We start from the raw sequence: 19,881 nt of genomic DNA, 5'->3' as shown, positions 1-19,881 counted from the left end.
AGCAATCATCCATCAATGTAAATAAATGGCTTCCACTGGGGTGCTTTCCAGTCCATTCAGGAACAAAGTGACAACAGTGAACAGCGCGCACAGCAAATCCCACACATAAAACGTTCTGTGGAGCATGAGAAACAGCACCAGAGTGAATTGTTATTTGGAGGGACGTTAATGTGTGCAAGTGCCTGTCCTTCAGGATTCCACAAAAGGATGAAATGAAACTACTGCAACAAGCACAGCCTCAGATGCTACTGTTCCTTCCACAGAAGCAGCTGTACAAAATCAGTGTCTCCTCTGTTGGAAATCCCAGCTCTGTATGGTAAATCAGCATGCTCACTCAACCCAGTGTAGAAAATGTGAACCTGTGCCAGAGGAGAACAGTTCACATGAGACTGTACATCCCGTAATAGTGGGGGATAATCAGACCGAGAAGATTGCCATATTAGCTAACCTTGCCTTCCTACTTTTATCAAATCAATTTAATTTCTAAAGGGAGCAATGATCCTCCTCTGTACACTGAATCAGAGGGCAAACCACATGGAGTCTGGAGCAAACAGTAAAGCAACATGGCTTTCCTGCATTAATGGTCAAGCTAAGCTACCTGCCTTCTCCTCTTATCACTCTCACCCCCTGCACTCCACCAATGCCAGTTGCCAGCTGCTGCACCCACAACCTTCCCCAGCCCCAATACATGGAATGTATTCCCGATTCTGGTTCTTCAGGCTAGTACGTTCACTTCCTTCAAAACTCTTCTTTAGGTGCACTTTTTCCATAATGCCCCGAGGGAAACAAGAAAAAAAAAAAGCCTGAGCCATGAAGACATGCACATGCCTAAACTGAGTAACCATGTGATCCTGATGCTGTAACCTTTGCCCTTCCTCCCCTCATCTCCTCCCCACTATTTATTATCCTCAGTTATCTCATTCAGACTGTAAGTGCCTCAAGCCTCCATGTCTTTCTGTGTGTTCTGCAAAAGCACCTAGCACATTTCTGGGGTAGGAATAATGAAAATGAAGACTACTTGATTGACAGTCAAGGAGACATAATTCCTCTCTTCAGCCAAAGATCACGCTGTGCAGAGGCAGTGCAAGCTTCTTGACACTGCTCCATTCATTAGCTTCAGTACTCAGAGGTACAACCCTTAAAAAGGCAAAAGGGTCACTCTTCATGCTCATTCAGTACTTAACCCTGCACCAGAAAAGCCAATGGGAGTTTTTGTCACTGATTTCTGTAGGAACAAAATTGGCCCCTCAGTTATTTGTCTCTGTGATCAGGCTGCTAACAAACTAGTACTGATTATGAGGGTAACAGTTTTTATGTAAACTTTCCACTAGGAAAAGGTTTGAAAGCACCAACTTATCTAACAAGTTACTGAACAGCTGTCTCAGAGCATTATCATTTACTAAAATCATGGGCCAGACTTGAACCTGTCAACAGATGAGTCGACTCCAGTTATGATGCACATCAAAGGGAGACAAAGCAGAAATTCATGATAAGTCTTTTGGACCAGAGGAAGTCAGATAAAGTTTATACATAATACATGCACCCCACAATATTATTTCTGATGTAACCCCATTGACTTTAATCTCTCGCATTACTCCATATAACTGCCACTATGTCTGTATAAATAATTTATGCCTATATGGTGTGTATATTACCTTCAGGGCGAGCCTTTGGTTTCTTGAGCCCTCCATCTTGCATCAACTCAAAAGCAAAGGACACGTTATGGACCTGCAAAAAAACAATGTATTTAAATTCCCAAATTCTAACAAATTAATAATAAAAAAAAAAAAACTTCAGTTACTTTCTTCTCCCTTCTCTTGATGTCCAAAATAATGATGCTGGCATTTATTTTGTTGGCTTTAAAATCAACAACATCTATTGATCTGAGACCCACGTGTTTTCCTCCCAAAAGTAAAGGCAACATAAATCAGTTCTACAGAAGGACTCATTTAAGAAAGTTTCCAAATTCAAAGAGTCAAAAATGTAATATGAGTGCTATATGAACTAGGAAACCCCAGGAAAGTTCCGCAGAACAATCAAGTCTCTGTGTTGGAAACCGGTGTGCTATTGAGATCATAGAATCATAGAAACGTAGAACTGGAAGGGACCTTGAGAAGTAAAGATATCACCGTCTTTATACGAGGGCAGAAACATTTGCATTTCTGGTGAGCTCTTCCTGTCTGTATACTCAGGATAGCTTATAGTGTTTCAGACTCCAAGAAACAGATCAGCTACCATGCAAGCAGTAAGAAACTTAACAGCAGTTACTCAACAGAAAACGTGACAATTAGAGAGGAAAGTAACGTCAGGCTTAACATTTTCAAATCTTCACTAGATCATTACAATCTAAGTACCAAGCAGCGACAGTAAAGGGCTGTTCCTACAGTAATAATTAAGAGCAGTATTTTAACAGAGGGAAAGAGTGTTTCTAGGTTCTATGAAAAGGAAGGCAGTCACATTAACAGAGAATCCACAAAAACTACTCTTACAATTAAGGTAAAGTCAGAGTAGAAAACAGGGAGACACAAAGGAAAGAAAATATGAAAAAAGGATCAATCAGAAGAGAAACCTGTTGGGGAGGCAATGTTAGGCTGAAAGGATTTAAGGTGAACAATCAGCTTTCCTACTGGGTGCCTATTGAAGTTTAAGAAATTCTTCCTCTCTGCATGTGGAAAGATAATTTGGATAAAGAGATCTCTGTATTTTTGTCCCTGTAAGTGACTGACTCTGGAGATTTTATGTGGCATGAGGCGGGAGATTTGATTAAAACTACTCATCACAGTGAGTTGGGAAATTATGCCTACAGAACCCCTTTGCGTTAAGATGAGAAAAGGCCCCCTATGTTGGGTTAATTGCTCAGAATTTTAATCGTTCCTTCTACTCCTGTTTTTCCTTGATTTATTTAAGCAAAACCAATGTCAGAGCTAAAATAAAAATAATAAAAATAAAATAAAAATAAAAGCTAACTAATCCCTCCCCCATACTCACATACACAATTTCTTCTTACTACTAAACACTGTTCAAAACAATAAAACAGGGTTACTTACCAGTAACTGTTGTTCTTCGAGATGTGTTGCTCATATCCATTCCCATATAGGTGTTTGCGCGCTCTGTGCACAGTTTCCCGGAACTTTTTTGCCCTTAGCAGTCCCGGTAGGGTCGGCTCAGGCGCCCCCTGGAGTCCCGTGCCCATGTCGCGGTACATAGGGCACTGCCGACCCCACCGGCCCCCAGTCCCTTCTTTCTGCCGATTCCGACAGTGGGGACGGAGGGTGGGTGTGGAATGGATATGAGCAACACATCTCGAAGAACAACAGTTACTGGTAAGTAACCCTGTTTTCTATCCTTGAGTGATTGCTCATATCCATTCCCATATAGGTTAGTAAATAGCCATACCTGGAGGTGGGTAGGAGTTAGCGTTGCGCCGCCCTTGCCAGGACGGCTCTGCCAAACCCCGCGTCCTCTCTCGCCTGCTGTACGATGGCGTAGTGGGACGTAAAGGTGTGAACCGACGACCAGGTCGCTGCTCTGCAGATGTCCTGCAGGGGCACTCTTCCCAGGAAGGCCGCTGATGAGGCCTGGGCCCTGGTCGAGTGCGCTGTTACAGCCCCTGGAAGCGGTACCTTTGCCTGCTCATAAAAGGTTTTGATGCAGGCGGTGATCCAGGTGGAGATGCACTAGGTGGAGACAGGTGAGCCTTTCATCCGATCCACCACTGCAACGAACAGCTGTGTCGACTTCCGGAAGGACTTGGTCCTCTCGAGATAGAAGGCCAAGGCTCGTCTGACATCCAGGGAGTGCCATCTCTGCTCCTCCTCCAAGCCATGTGGTTTGGGAAAAAACACAGGGAGGAAGATATCCTGGTTATAATGAAATTGGGACACCACCTTTGGTAGGAAGGCCGGGTGGGGTCTCAGTCGGACCTTATCTTTCTAAAAAACCGTATAGGGAGGCTCTGAGGTTAAGGCCCTTATCTCAGAGACCCTTCTGGCTGATGTAATGGCCACTAGGAAGGACACCTTCCAGGAGAGTACGAGCAATGGGCATGTCGCCAAGGGCTCGAAGGGGGGTCCTGTCAGCATGGCGAGGACCAGGTTCAAGTCCCAGGGAGGCACCGGGTCATGGACCTGGGGACATAGCCTCTCCACCCCCTTAAGGAACCTAGATGACATGGGGTGTGAAAACAGGGATCTGCCTTCCATCGGCTGGTGGAAGGCCGAGATGGCCGCCAGGTGTACCCTGAGAGAGGCCAGGGCTAAGCCCTGCAGCTTCAGGTGTAGGAGGTACTCCAAAATCGCCTGTATTGGCGAGGAGCTCGGTAGGATACCCCGGGTCTGAGCCCAACATGTAAACCGCTTCCACTTGGCTCGGTACACCACCTGGGTGGAAGGTTTCCTGCTGCTAAGCAGGACCTGCTGCACCTGAATGCAGCAGGTTCTCTCACCCGCCGTTAACCACAGAGTCTCCACGCTGTCAGGTGGAGGAAGTCCAGGTTTGGGTGGAGCAGGCGACCCTGGTCCTCGGAAGCGGCAGGGGCGTGGCTATGGACAGGTCCAGCAATATGCTGAACCAGTGCTGTCTCGGCCAAGCTGGGGCGATCATTATGATGTCTGCCTTGTCTCTCTTGATTTTCAAGAGGACTCTGGATAGCAAGGGGACGGGGGGAAAAGCATACATGAGGGCCCCCGTCCATTCTATCAGGAACGCATCGGAAACAGAGCCCGGTTCGCGCCCTCGGAGTGAGCAGAACCTCGGGCATTTCCTGTTCGAGGCCGATACGAACAGGTCCAGATGGGGAACCCCCCACCTGTGGAAGATGGAATTCACCACCTCCTGGTGTAGTGACCAATCGTGCCGGGGGAGGAACGATCTGCTGAGGCGGTCCGCCTCGTTGTTCCTGACCCCCGGGAGGTGAGAGGCAGCTATGTGGAAGTCGTGCCTCACCGCTAGGTCCCAGAGCAATGTGGCCTCCTGGCACAGGGCCGAGGAGTGTGCTCCCCCCTGCCTGTTCATATAGAACATGGCTGCCGTATTGTCCGTTAGGACCTGTACCACTCTGCCCCGGAGGAACCGGAGGAAGACCTTGCAAGCGAGGCGGACTGCTCTGAGTTCCCTGACATTGATATGCAGGGACATCTCGCTTGGTGACCAGCGCCCTTGGGTGCTGAGGTTGCCAGTGATGTGCGCTCCCCACCCCACGTCGGAGGCGTCGGTGATCAAGGTCACCGACGGTACCATCTCCCTTAAGGGAAATCCCTTCAACACCTCCCTCGGGTCCTTCCATCAAAGTAGGGAAGTCAGTACTGGGGTGGGTAAAGTGACTATCTTGTTGAGAGGATGTCTGCTCGGGGTGTACACTAAGGCTAGCCACATCTGAAGAGGCCTGAGTCTGAGACGAGCTAACCGCACCACATACGTGAAGGCTGCCATGTGTCCCAACAGCTGAAGGCATCGCCTGGCTGTCGTCGTGGGGGACCTGTGAAGGTCGTCTATCAAGGCAGCCATCGCCTTGAAGCGGGGCCTCGGGAGGAAGGCTCTGGCCTGGGTGGCATCTAGTGTGGCCCCAATGAACTCTATGCGCTGCACCGGGGTGAGAATGCATTTCTGCTCGTTGATGAGCAGACCCAGGTCAGTGCATGCCGTGCACGTGAGTTCCAGGCTGTTCCTGACATGGGCCCTGGACCTGCCCCGGATCAGCCAATCGTTCAGGTATGGGAATATCTGGACTCCCTTGCGGCGCAGATGCTCTGCCACCACCGCCATACATTTCGTAAAAACCCTGGGGGCAGACGAAAGACCAAATGGCAGGGCTGTAAATTGGTAGTGGACACCAGCTACCATGAACCGTAGGAACCTTCTGTGTCCTGGTAGGATAGAAATATGAAAATATGCATCCTTGAGATCGAGGGCCGCATACCAGTCCCCTAGGTCTAGGGTAGGAATGATAGAGGCCAGGGAGACCATCCGAAACTTTAGGCGTCTGATAAACCTGTTCAGACGGCGGAGATCTAGAATGGGCCTCAGGCCCCCCTTGGCCTTGGGGATTAAGAAATACCGGGAGTAAAACCCTTGACCCCTTTCCCCCGGAGGAACTTCCTCCACCGCTCCCAGCTGGAGGAGGGAGCAGACTTCCTGCGTGAGGAGTTGCTCGTGCAATGGGTCCCTGGAGAGGGACTGGACCGGAGCGGAGTCCGGGGGGAAGGCCGTGAGCTGTAAGGCATAGCCCCTGCGGACTATACCAAGGACCAATTGGTCCGAAGTGACACTTTGCCAGTGGGCGTAAAATGGCCGCAACCTGTGGGCAAAGGGTCGGTTGAGAGGCAGGGGGCAAGTAAGAGTACCACCCCCTTGCGCACCGTCAAAAAGACTTTTTATTATTTTGGCCCTTATTCGAGCCTTGGGTCCCCGCCGAAGACCCCGAGCGGTTACGGCCTCAGAACCTCTCCCGACCCCTCCTGGGTTGAGCGGGTCTGGGGGGCTGCCTCGGTGGTGGTTGAGGCTGCCGCTGGCCCTGGGGCCGAGACTGTCGCCTCGCAGCCTGAGGGGTGTAAATCCCCAGGGAGCGAAGCGTGGCCCTCGAATCCTTGAGGGCGTGCAGCTTGTTGTCAGTTCTGTCCGAGAATAGTCCAGCTCCATCGAAGGGAAGATCCTGGATGGTGCGCTGGGCTTCCTGGGACAGACCCGAAGACTGGAGCCACGAGGCCCTCCTCATAGTGATGGCCGATGCAATGGCCCGACTGGCAGCATCCGCCGCGTCACTGGAGGAATTTAGGGCTGCTCCTGCCACTGCAGCCCCTTCCTCTATCACCGCCATGAAATCCGCGGTCTTGTCCTGGGGCAGGACCTGGGGAAGGACCTCGGCAAGCCTCTGCAGAGAGGACCATAGGTTGAGGTTGTACCTCCCTAGGAGCGCCTGATGATTGGCGATCCTCAGCTGCAGAGACGCTGTTGTATAGGCCTTCCAGCCGAAGAGGTCCAGTTTTTTGGCGTCTTTATTCTTAGGGGTGTTGGATTGACCCCCTTGTCTCTCTCTCTGATTGACAGCATCGACAACCAGAGAGCACGGTGCAGGGTGAATGTATAAGTACTCCACCCCCTCCACAGGGACGGAGTACTTCTTCTTGGCTCCCTCGGCAGTGGGAGGAACCGAGGCTGGAGTCTGCCAAAGGGACTTGGCCACCTTGAGCATCCTCTCGTGGATAGGGAGGGCTACTCTAGATGGGCCTACCATCCCCGAGGCTCCGAATAGGGGATCCTCCTCCTTGGAGAGCTCCTTCAGGTCTAGTCCCAGGTTGCCAGCAACTCTTTTTAGCATTTCCTGGTGAGCTCTGAAATCTGGCCATGGGCCCTTGCGACCCCGGGAGGTGACATCGTCCGGGGATGAGGAGGAGGACTGAGGAAGGGGCCCTGTGGAGGGGCCTTCTTCCGGATCAGATCCCTCGTCCGAGGGATGATCCTTCTCCATGTGGGACGCTGGAGGAGGCGGTGGCGGCGCTGCAGATGACCGAAGTGAAGCCGTCGCCTGTCCCACCTGTGTACCCCAGGGGCCCCAATAAGGCTACTGCCAAGGTCCCTGGGGCCATGCTGGATCTGGCATCGGTGCCGAGTGGGCTACCTGGTGCCTTGATCTGGAGCCGGATCCGCTGGAGCGGTGCTTGCTCCCGGTCACGGGGGAGCAGCTCCTAGAACCAGAAGACGATGGCGAGTGCTGCGTGAGCGGTGCTGGCATGGAGAGGAGCTGCTCGAGCCCGAGCATCTCCTCCCCCGTGACGACTTCTGACGACGTTTGCCCCCAGGAGATCGGGAGCGGTGCCGTCGGTGCCGGCGAGAGGATCGGGACCGGGATTGGTGCCGACCTGAGGAGCGGGATCGACCGCGGGATGGACTGCATGTCGGTGTCCGGTGAGTCGGTGCCGAGGACGCCAGTGCTGGGTGCAGCGGTGCCAGAGATGTCGGTGCCGCATGTAGTGGTGCCATGGTCGGCGATGGTGCAGCCGGCGGTGCCGTGGGCGGCGATGGCAAAGACGGCAGCGGCAGCGGTGCCGATGACTCTGGCTGTGCTGCCGTGGAGGGCACCGGGATCCGCGCCGGACTGGGTGCCGGGGATCTAGACCGGTGCTGCGTGCTGTGGTGCCGAGCCGGGCTGTCGACGGAGGATGGTGTCGTGGACCCCCGTGAACTCCTCGACCTTCCACAGTGCCGTGGTGTCGAGGAGCTGGACTCAGTGCCGGAGCTGGGAGGGGAGCCCACTCTCTCAACCCTCCTCAACCGTCTGGGGGGAGACTTCGACTCCTGTCTCCTCCACCCACCGGGTCCACCCATTGCGGGCTTACCCCGAGACGCAAGTCCCAACCTCGGCCGAGGGTGGGACGGAGGCGTGGGCAGGCCCATGAGGGCGCGTGCCGCGGCGAACGCCTCCGGCGTTGACGGTCCCTGCAAGGGCTCTGCCCCACTCCAAGGAGTTGGGGAGGGCTCCTTGCGCGGAGATGCCGGTGCCTGAGTACTCTCGACGGCACGTGGCTGGGGCATCTCCGGACTCCCCCGGTGCCGGGTCGGCGGTGCGGAGGAGTCCCGGTGCGCTGTCTCCTTGTGGCGCTTTGGTGCCAGCCCATTGGACGATGTCGGTGCCGGCGGAGCGCTCCGCACCGAGGAGACGCTCGGTGCCGCAGATGACCGCGCTGGCTCGGGGTCCGGACGTAGAGCGGACTCCATCAATATCGCCTTCAGCCGCGCCTCTCTCTCCTTCTGGGTCCGTGGCTTGAAGGCTCTGCAAATCTTGCATTTGTCCCTGCGGTGCTGCTCCCCGAGGCATCGGAGGCAGCGTGAGTGAGGGTCACTCACAGGGACCGGCTTAGCACACTCGGTGCAAGGCTTGAAATCCGTTGAGCGAGGCATGGCCCAACGCAGAGAAAAACCCCTGAGGGTTTTCCAAACTATCTAACTAACTGTACTTGATTTGTAGAACAAAAGAGCTAAGGGTTTGCGACTTGCAAGCAAGAGGCAATGTTCCAGCAACCGTCAACGGGCGGAAAGAAGGAACTGGGGGCCGGTGGGGTCGGCAGTGCCCTATGTACCGCGCCATGGGCGCGGGACTCCAGGGGGCGCCTGAGCCGACCCTACCGGGACTGCTAAGGGCAAAAACGTTCCGGGAAACTGTGCACGGAGCATGCACACACCTATATGGGAATGGATATGAGCAATCACTTGAAGATAGAACCAATAATTTTGGTTCAGCATGAGTCTCATGCAGCTAGACAGTTAAACAAGCAACAGCACAATCACAATCACAGCTGAGTATCTATGGCACTACAGACAAGCACCATATGATTTTATACTCAGGAAAATTCACCCATAAGAAAGAGAGTAAAAGTGTAGGAAGAAAAAGCTAAGCAGTAGCACGGAGGTTTTTTTATGAAGTAATAAAACCAGCCATCTTTCCCAACCTGCTCTATAAACACAGTTCCCACAGAATATGAAGTCCATCATCACCCACTCCCTTGGCATTTCTTTATTAGGAAAGAAAACTCTAAGATAACAAAGATCAGCTCAGATCTTATCCTCAGGTTTGGTTGCTCCTAGGGATTTCTCTCACAGGACTTCTCAGATCACATCCTGGATCCTCTTCTCTCCAGGAAGCCACCCACACTTCCCATACATCCACATCTGTCAACTAATCACCTGCCTCAGTGAGTCAGCAAAATCCACAGAGCTGTTTCTCAGTGGGATCAATACTGGTTAACGGGGCAGGGCGTTTCAGGAAACCACTTCAGCCAGTTACAATACTTTCCTAATTTGGTACAATATATTTTTCACCCCGCAATATTTGTACGATCCCTTCTGATGAGATTGAGCTATATTCATCAAAAGTGAGTTGCAAAGTGAAGACCTGGTCCTTCAATGTAGACGCTGGGCCTCCTCAACCTTCACTAAAGTCACCAGGAACTGAAAGTGCTTAGCATCTTGCAGGATCAGCCCCTTAAAGAGTAGTAAGTTCCTGTAACTTTACTAACATGTCAAACCCGGATGCTGCCAGTTCCGGCTCTGATTCAAACCCCGGAATGCACTATGTGCTCCTATCAGAACTACCACCAAACCACACCAGACTAAGGAGCCAACCTCGCAGGGGAGGGAGCTCCCTGCTACCCCTCTCCCAGCCAGCCACCCTGTGCTGGCATTCACTGCAGCTCTCCCTACTTGTAGCAGGTCTTGAGGCTGTCGTTGAGCAAGTCCTGTGGGCAGAGCAGAGGGGAAAGTTGCTAGAAGTGGGATGAGGGTGGACAAGCCCTGGTGCAGGAGCCAGCCCCACCGCAGCAGCAAGGAGAAGCAGTGCTGGCTGCCTCTCTGCCTCCTCAGGTTTGGCCCTGCTGCCCTTCCATCATGACGACCCATGCACCAGGTTGCCATGCCACTCATTCAATTGTGGCCCCCGCAGCACTCCCAATCATGAGGAAGGGGACATGGGGCCCGGCCTGAGTGGGCAGTCAGCAGCCAGCACTGCTGCTCACCACTGCAGTGGGGAAGGCCCAATACGGACGACCTGTCGCCCCTCCAGGTGGTGCGCAATGTGCATAATATGCATATGGCTCTAGGCGCCAATGGTTTATGCCACCCAGGGGAACAACCTCCTTTAACCAGCATGGCAAATCCTCACCCTCACCTCACGGCTCACTTCGTTTGCAACGCCCATCCACAATAACCCACGCTAGCTCAGATGCTGTCATTCTCATCTTACCAAATGGAAAGAAAGAAAATTCAAGTGCTTAGCTAGAGCCTTGCTCTGGGTCCCCCAATGTGCCATCTGCCTACCTAGGTTATAAACCCAATGGGGGAGGAACAATGGCTCTCGATCTGCAGTGACTTGTGCACCAGCAGATCCCCGAGCCAGTGTCGATTCCTATTGATATCAGCAGGGCTTTGTGCTACATGCGGCCTACGTGGCGCTCACTGTAGGATCAGGGCCCACATCTTGTTGTTGTCTGGTACAGAGTCAATCCCACTATCAGTACTCAGCAAGTGAGTTCTAATCCCCGTACTGTCAGAGACCAGCTGTGCCACGTGACTACTGCTCTGCCTCAGTTTCTCAAGTACCCAGGGGGTAATATGACTTACCTGATAGGGAAGTGACAAAAATTGGGAAAGATAAAAGGATGGCTTTGTGGTGAAGGCACTGAAATGAGACTCAGGACTGGGTTCAATTCCAGGCAGTGTGGTAGTGACTGTCTGTGCTACCTTGGCCAAGTCACTTAGCCTCTTTGTGTCTCAGTTTCCCATCTGTAAAATGGGAATAATACTATTTCCTGTCTCCCCCCTTTTTCCTTTCTTGCACATTTAGATTGTAAGCAGCTCAGGATGGGGATTGTGTTTTACTGGGACTATGTACGATGTCTAATAAAATGCGGCCCTGGTCTCAGAGGGGCCTTTAAGCATTGCTACAATAATAAGTAAATCAATTTGAACATGTAAGAGTTCTACGTAAGTGCAAACTATTTATTATTTTATACCCTTTGGGTTTATAAACATCATTTGACCCGAGCTGTGCTGGACATCAAAGGACCTAGCTTTTCTTCTCTTAAATACCTTTGTAGGTAACAGCATGCTGAATGCCTCTCTTAGCCTAGCTGCTGAGGTCATTCAGGAGGTGTTAGTAAAGTCACTGCAATGGACACCTTTGTTTCACAGGCAACCTTTAAAGTACAGATTGTAGTGACTGCCAAATGTTACAGCGAATGCACTTTGCTACAGCCTTTGAAAGAAAAGATATACTATACTCTGGCTTAATAGGGCATGAAGAGCACAGAGCCAATGGGTGGAAAATAGCTCAGGTGATTTGGTAGCGAGAGGAGCACAAACTGGAATTTCTTACTTACCTTCTGATCAAAACTTTCAGGCGTTAAATAGAAGTTGTGCAGTGGAACAAAATAGTCTTCAAGCAGACCCATGAGCAATACCAAGTAGACGCCATCCGCAAACTGAGGAGAGAGAGAGTGGTGAAATTCCAGATGGCAGGCAGGAGACACCTGGTTTTATGCAAGGCTTTCCAAGCAATGAGAAAAATCAAGATAAATAACCCAAACCACTTACCTCTGCTTGCAGCACTTCATTAGCTCGTTTACAGACCTTTGATAATCTACTTCCTGACCCATTCAGGACTGGAGAGAAGTTTACTGCACTGGTGTCAGAAACAGTAGGATCCCCGGCCAGTCCCTCTTCTTCACAGACTCAACCATCAAGGTCCTGTCTCATGGTCAATATCCTTTCAGCTAAGAAATGCCAAACAGGTTTTTCTTTGGAGTCCATTGACATATCCCTGAGTGGCTAGACAGATTGCTGCAGAGGGACACACAGATGCCTCCCCACATCTGGGAGCACTGGTTTCACCACCCTCTCACTACGAGTAAAATAACGATGAGCTACACTGACAATGGGAAACCACATCTTTAAAACACACCCCAGCAAACCACACAAAACTTTATGTATCTTTTCCTTGTTTTACATCATATATATGTTCACTTGACTGGGGAGGGAGTGCTCCAGTGCAAGAGGAGAGCCACACTCAAGCCTATAAAGAGAGTCAACAGTACAGTTTCTCTGCTGTAAACCAATACAATTCCTTTTAAATGTAGGTAGGTACTGCATATTCCAAAACAGAGTTCCCTATATGGGTTCCACTGTGACCTCTGTGACATACCCTGGACCTTTTATCAGAGATAAGGACGACACATGGCAAAGAGTTCTCTGAGGCCAGGACTGTCTTTTTGGTCTGTGTTTGTACAACTTCTAGCACCATGGGGTCCTGGTCCACGATTAGGGCTCTTATACTCTACAGTAATACAAATGATAAAGCAGTAACAATCCATAGATGCACACACTTCAGAAACCAGAGCCACAGAAATGTGGTATGGAATAAGGATCTACCACGTAAGCAGAAGCAGAACCTCCTATTAGCTGTCACTAGGCTTACAGAGGAGATTTTCAAAGGCACAAATGGCAGAGAGGTGCCTAACTCCAAATGGAAATGCCATTTGTTCCTTTAAAAAAATCTTCCTCTACATCCTCTTTGTAAGCCAACCACTAGAGGGAGAAATTATTTCAAACACTTGACCAAGTCTGATTCCATCTAATAAGGGACGGTAGTACAGATACACCCAAGCCAGCCCGGTAATGCACAATCTGACCAAGGTAAGCAAAAGTTCAGTGATCAAAATTCTGTGTGATCTAGTAACTTTTCAGACATGATAGTTTCTCAACCTACTCTCCAAAGCATAAAAATCCTTGTTAATTCTGACCACTTGGACTGCAGACAGTTTAGCAATTACTTTCACAGTAAGTGCAATGTTAAGAGTTCCAAGACTCTGATCAATTCCTAAAATAGTAGGGTGTCTCATATAACCAATATTTCCACTTACTGTAACCTTCCCTGGCCCATTTTCTTGTACTTTTTTACATTATTTGCACATTTCATCACTTGTGAATGGTGCTGGATTGACAGCCCTTGGAGATCAAAGACCTGTATCCATAAATCAGATACCACATTGACAGGAATCATACAAGACTCTTGGGGCAAGAGAGTTGCTCAAGTCTCCATAGCCCAATTAATCACTGGTGTCTTGGCAAAGATCTAGAGTGTATTTTTGTGATACAGATAGCCAGGTCCCAGAACTGGACTGAAAGCTCCCATTCACTAAAGCCACAAAACTAGGGTTTTCACCCGGACAGTCCTGGTTTCAGCTTGTGTGTCCAGGTGCCATTTCACAAGCCCTGATATCCAGGGGTGGTTTTTTTAATCTGTTTTCCACGGTGGCAACCCTGCTGCCAATTTGAATTTAACTCGCTGAGAGACGCTTACCCAGCAAATGCTCAGTACCCTCATGAGGAGGGGGATAGAGCCCAGACAATCACAGCCCAGTGTCCTGCCCACCCAGCCAATCACAGCCTGCAGCCGTCCCTGCTCTGCCCACTCCCAACCACCCAACTGGGGAAAGTTCAGAAAGTTTCTCAGCCTGGAGTTAGGCAGGGTGCAGGAACTGGGTGGCATGCAACATATGGGTGGGGTGCTCCCTCCTCTTGTCTCTCGGGTGGGTCTGCTGCAAATGGGGGAGCACCTGTCTCTCTTTCTTCCACACACCCACTGAGTGTGATAGTGGGTGGGACCTTCTCTCTCAGGTACTACTGCAAATAAGGGGAGTCTCTTCCCCAGTCTGGGCATCCGTGTAAATGTAGGGGGGAGTCCTCCACCCCAGCTGTACCTGCAAAAGGGGGAGCTCCCTTCCCCTGCTCCCACTGAACAGGTGTGCTCATCTCCCACTCTGTGTGTCTGTGTGCGTGTAAATCAAATCTCCCAGTCTGTGTGTGTCAAATGAGTCAAATGAGTGTCCGTAAAGGAAAATCCCTCCGTGTGTGTGCAAATTGTGCTGATTACCCCTAGGATGTGTAGGCAGATGTACCTCAGAACTGGAAACCCTATGGGGTTGCATGGGAGAGAGGAGCAAGCGATGGGGGTGGGGCCTGCGGGAAGAGGCAGAAAAGGCGGCAGGACCCAGGGGAAGAGGCGGAGAAGGGGCCAGAGCCTCAAGGGAAGAGGAGGAGAAGGGGCAGAGAAATATCACAACCCTACACAGAACATCAATCAATGGATGATCAATTTAATCAACATCAGCCTAGGCTAGATTCAAACCAATTACCTAAATGAAATGCTCACTATTCTGTTACCAATTCTCTAACTATCCAGTGCCCACACTTACTCTCCAGGGCAAACAGCAAAGAATACGTTAATCACTTTGTCCCAATTTAAAGTAGTCTTTATCTTCAGTGAACTCTCTTTCATAACACAGTGTAATTGTTTCTATTACTGCAGTTAGTTATGCAAGCTTCTGATATATTCGCAGCTGAGTGAAAGCAACATGTCCGTGTCTACAGAACTCATGTTTGATTGTATAATAGTGTTTCCAAGAATATCCAACACCTAATCTGAGTGAAACACAGACAGATATATGCCACATCAATTACTGAATCATCTGGGGATTCTTCCTGGTTCAGATCAACAGCCTGAATTCACACAACTGGGAAAGTCATGCTGTGACCTGCTCTCATCCATAAATTAATTAATACAGCTAATGCTTTGCAAATGTTTTCTTTGATGTGTTAGAAAAATTGGTCTGAAACCCAGCCATATATTACAGTCAATAATATAAACAAATATTTAATATTCTAAAACTTCCCTAGTTATTTGAAGCCAAGCATGGTTACAAATTACCAGCAGTATCTGCTATAAGTCATATGTGCAACAGTGGGAAAAGAGAAGCAGCCAGAGGCAAATACTACTGCAAATTATGATCGCCTACAAGGCAAAAACTCTTACACATAAATAACCCTAACTGAGCTACACACCTGCATAAAGATAAGCACATGCATAAGAGTTTGCAGAATCAGGACCTAAATTAGTAATTTATACCTTGAGATTTAGTTTCTTGTATAAAGCTCTTACCTGTGTTTCTAATTCTGTCACTTCCAAATTCAGCTTATTTAGGTGTTTGTTCACAAAGGTGATCAGAGACTGTAAAGGAAGATGACAAGGATCAGTGAGATTAGAAACAAGAACCAATGCCCCTATGGTAGGATTAAATACCGCATTACACTAAAAAGATTGGTGAATTAATTGTCACAATACAATCTTTACCAGTACACAAAAATAAAAGAATTAAAGAGATATAATAGTGTAAATTACTACAGTATCTCCATCACAACAATATTATGGCAGGAGTCACCAGATGGTGCTCTTATACATCTTACAGGCTATTTTTCTTAGCATGCAAGCACATTTTTAGTCCTGGAGGAAATGCTGTGGTGTGTTGGTTCAGTTGCAGGTCCTTTGGGAAAGCCCTGGCAAGCAGCAGGAGTTTGCGCTTTCTGCCTTAATTCTCTAAACCAGAGTCAATTTTTGGGCTAGAATTGTTCTATGGGAACTGGACATTGGTATTAGGCTGAGATTCTTGAATGAAGGGGCTGTCGGTGTGCTCTTTGTGACCACCTCTGTTCCAGAACTGATGTCTATGTATAAATAAACAAGTCACAATAAGAATATATCCAGGCCCTGTGTCACTGATTTCCATCCCAACAGGAAGTTGACCTGCAAGGCCCTGGACATCTGCTAACATTCAGCAGAGAGACAACAGCAGCATAAATATATACTAATGTATTTATCCCAGCAATCTAGCCATCTCCTTAAAATATTTTTAAAGGGGACATGGAGTCAGATTTTAAAATTTATATTAAATCGACAGCATTAACTTAAAATTCAGTCAACTTTTTAAAAATGTTTTTAACAATAGTTTCAGAATGGAAAAATAAAAACTTGTCCATGCTACAAGCCTAAACATATTAATTTAAATGTATACTGGGAAACACCTATTCTGTCCTGGTCCATGACTAGGGCTCCTAGGTGCAACAGTAATACAAATAAAAACCACAACAATCATCATTTAAAGCAAAGAAGCAAATTTCAATTCCAATTTCTATGTAAAATAGTTACTCAGTTTTATGAGTTAAACCAATAGTTTAACATTGGTATTTGGACAAGCTAATGGAATAATGCAAAGTCTTTGTGCTCTATTAACAAAAACCGACACAGATTAATGGCTATTCTTCTTTTTCCCTTTGCCGCCAAAACGAGGCACATTGAAGTGGAAGAGAAGGTGGCCTGTGATCTTATATCGGGAGAACAGACCCAGTGGGCTGTCCCAGCTGTCATAAGTGAGCATCCCAGTGGATGCACTAATAAAAGTGAAGTTTAAGAGTGCAAGTTAAACAAAAGTTCTCAAACTTTTATAGTGTATGTATTACAGCTTCTTGCAGTCATAACGTATGAATCACAACACATATATCTATCCCTCTGACAGATGTGGAAAGGCACCCCTGTTACAAAGCAATTGCTCAGATCAGACACTGGATGATTCTTTTGGATATTAATACCTGTAGTTTTCTTTGAAGTACTATATGGAAGTGTGCAGACAAACACCCAGGGTATGATCCAAAACCCACTTAACATTATGAGAGTCTTAACTGACTCCAAAGAGTTTTGGACCAAGCCACAAAGCTTCAAAAGAAGCACTTCAGTTGTAACTTTTCAGTGAAATTTGTATGATTTTGATGGGCTTATTTTTTCCACTGATTCCACAAATCATTTTCTACAGTTTTCAGACTTTTGGGAGCTCTTTCTGCTTCAAAATCCACTACTACCCACAGCAGAAAATGAAATTTGAAAATATTTTACCTTTTTCACTACACTGAGTTTATCTGGTGCGTGGTCAAAGAGCGTGTCAAAGGCATCTCGTTCTGATTTACAAAGAGATGAAAGCAATGTTAGAAAAATCAATTCTGCCGTACAAATCATATGTGGAAGCAAGTTATGCGTGATAATTTTCTTTGTTACCTGTCTTAGGAAACACACAATGGAGACAAACAAAAATTGGTCAGCCAATATAGGTTTCTAAAAGTCAGAGCAAACTGCATTGGGAACTTTGGGAGTAGCTGAAAATGGTGTCTTAAGTTGGGAGGGGCGGTGGCAGCAGGGGGGTTCCCTACTGCATTTCACATACAGTACAGAAAACATACACATAAAAACAAAACAAATCAGTTAAAAACAGAAAGAAAAGTTGCCCTATGACCTATTTTTCACTTTATCAAATGGCCATTGAATATCACCTGATGTTTGTGCTATTCAGGATTTGTGTATGACCGCTGTTGAGTGATCAGCAATGAGGCCCTGATTCAGCAAGATACTTACTAGCAATCTTAACTTTACGCACACTAGTAGTACCATTGACTTCAATGAAGCTACCCACATGCTTGAAGTTAGTCGCACAAGTAAGTCTCTTGCTGAATCAGGGCCTGAACACAGACATGATTTTTCCCCATCCTTCACCCGAGTTTTAAATATTAAGAATAAGCATTTCGCACTTCTACTGCTCTTTACACTTTCATAGGTCTGCACAAACACTAATTAATGTACATTGATTTAAACTAATTAAATATTAGTGCATTACTTCTGTTGGTATTGTAAGTATAAATCCACTGCATTTTATGAAGGTTGTATTAATGCTGAAGTCAAAGAAGTCATTTTCCTTCTGTATGAAGACAGAGTGTGATTTCCCAGCAGCTCCATATCTCCATGCTCCAAAGGGGTTGCCCAACTCTAGCCCCTCACCCCCTTTTTCTTGGCCTTACATCACTTTCTATGATCTGGATTCATATCACACTATGGAGGTTTCAGCCTTTAGCTTATTATTGGAATGGATTGAAATTTCCCAAAATGTTGAGGGTTTGGATGAAATTTTTCATTGCAAACTGGATTTTCAGCAGAAAAACTAACACCTGAAAAATTTCAAAAAAAAAAAAATTTAGTTGAAAAATGTTCAGTGTTTTATTCGGCTACGGAGCAGGTTGGAATTTTTGGATTGTTGAAAAATTTCAACAAATTTTTGACATTTTGAAAATTCATTAAAATAATTACAAAAAATTCCCACGTCTGTTTGTTTAAAAGCAGGTCTACTTATTATCAAAGTTCATTCACTATCTCTCTAAGGCAGTGTTTCTCAATTATATTTCCCCCCGGAACCCTTGCCCAGACATGCCAGACCCTCCGCCAAAAACTCCAAGAAATCTACCCCTTTTCGGTGGCACGGGATAGGCGGCTTTCGGCGGCACGCTATCTAAGCTGTTTTCGGCGGCGCGCTAACAGCTGTTCGGCGGCCCCATCAGCTGATCGGCGGCGCGATAGCAGTTGATCGGTGGCGCGCAATTAATGTTTATTTCGGCGGCGTGGTTCCGCTTTTTTGTGGAACCCTTCAGCTCAGCCCTATTTGAGAACCCTATTTGAGAAACACTGGTCTAAGGTATATGGTCCCCACATGGCCATAGTATCTGAGCACCTCACAATCTTTAATGTATTTAACTTCACAACACTCCTGTCAGAGAGGGAAATGCTACTATCCCTCACGGAAGGCAAATTGAGGCACAGTAAAGTTACCTGACCTGACCAAGGTTGCAGAGTTTGTGGCAGAGGAGGGATTTGAACCTATGACTCACAAGTCCTTCATGCCTTGAAGGGTTCTCTCTCTCACATTATTTTAAATAAAAATGAGCTGATGCACCTAAGTCCCACACAGTGTGAGAGACACTAAGAAAGGAAAACAAGACGCTCTGTAAGGCAATACCAAAACGCTTGCTTTTCATTAAGGGATCAAATCTAAAGGCACGGAACTAATGCACAATATGGAAAGTGCCATAGCAGAGTCTCCACCACAGGAGAATGGAGTGAGGAGGAAGGACAGAAGGGAAGCTAACTATTCCACGCTACTATATTGGAATGAGGCTGGTTGGCTATTGGAGGCAGCTACCTAGCACACAGATAGAGTTTTCTCAGAGCTTATTAGCTACAGTTCTCACACACTCCATATAGCCTGCTGGTTAGGGCTCTGGCCTGAGATGCAAGATACCCAAGTTCAAGTCCCTGTTCTGCTTGATTGAGAGTAATCCGAGATGGAAAACTCTGTGCTCTCAATCAAGCTGAACAGGGATGTTAATCTGCATCTCCCAGATCAGTGCCCAATCACCAGACCATACACACACATGCCTTTCTGAATAAAAAAAAACTCTGCTTTCGATCTGAGAATGGACATTTTGGATACAGAAGAAAACCAAAATTCAAAATCTCAAAAGCTGCTGTAAAATGGAATTGTTGTCCTCCAGTCAGCTCTACTTATACTTATCTGCCTTTCCTTCAGCTTTTCTAGAGTGCTTATTACCGCAGTGCCTAAATGCTAAGGCCCTAGGGTTGGGGGGCATAACCGCTCCTTGTCAGGGAGCTAGAGAGACCTTTGGTGG

General features: G+C 47.9%; 1 protein-coding gene across 2 annotated transcripts in view; it reads right to left on the bottom strand.

The window, feature by feature from the left end:
* PARVB (parvin beta) overlaps positions 1 to 19,881 on the bottom strand; it is a 92,485-nt gene that overhangs the window by 7,513 nt on the left and 65,091 nt on the right. For both annotated transcript variants that reach the window (XM_067559341.1, XM_067559342.1), the window contains exons 9-12: positions 17,270 to 17,331; positions 15,485 to 15,553; positions 11,868 to 11,969; positions 1,656 to 1,728 (exon numbers count right to left, since the gene is read on the bottom strand). In XM_067559341.1, the coding sequence (XP_067415442.1) occupies positions 1,656 to 1,728; positions 11,868 to 11,969; positions 15,485 to 15,553; positions 17,270 to 17,331 (306 nt within the window). The remainder of the gene's footprint in view (positions 1 to 1,655; positions 1,729 to 11,867; positions 11,970 to 15,484; positions 15,554 to 17,269; positions 17,332 to 19,881) is intronic.

This window comes from Emydura macquarii, unplaced genomic scaffold (assembly GCF_026122565.2).
Source record: "Emydura macquarii macquarii isolate MOO-44397 ecotype Brisbane River unplaced genomic scaffold, CSIRO-AGI_Emac_v2 contig_2205, whole genome shotgun sequence".
Classification (NCBI taxonomy): Eukaryota; Metazoa; Chordata; order Testudines; family Chelidae; genus Emydura; species Emydura macquarii.
The sequence above is the reverse complement of the archived record's forward strand: the minus strand, read 5'-3'. Positions and strand labels throughout refer to the sequence as shown.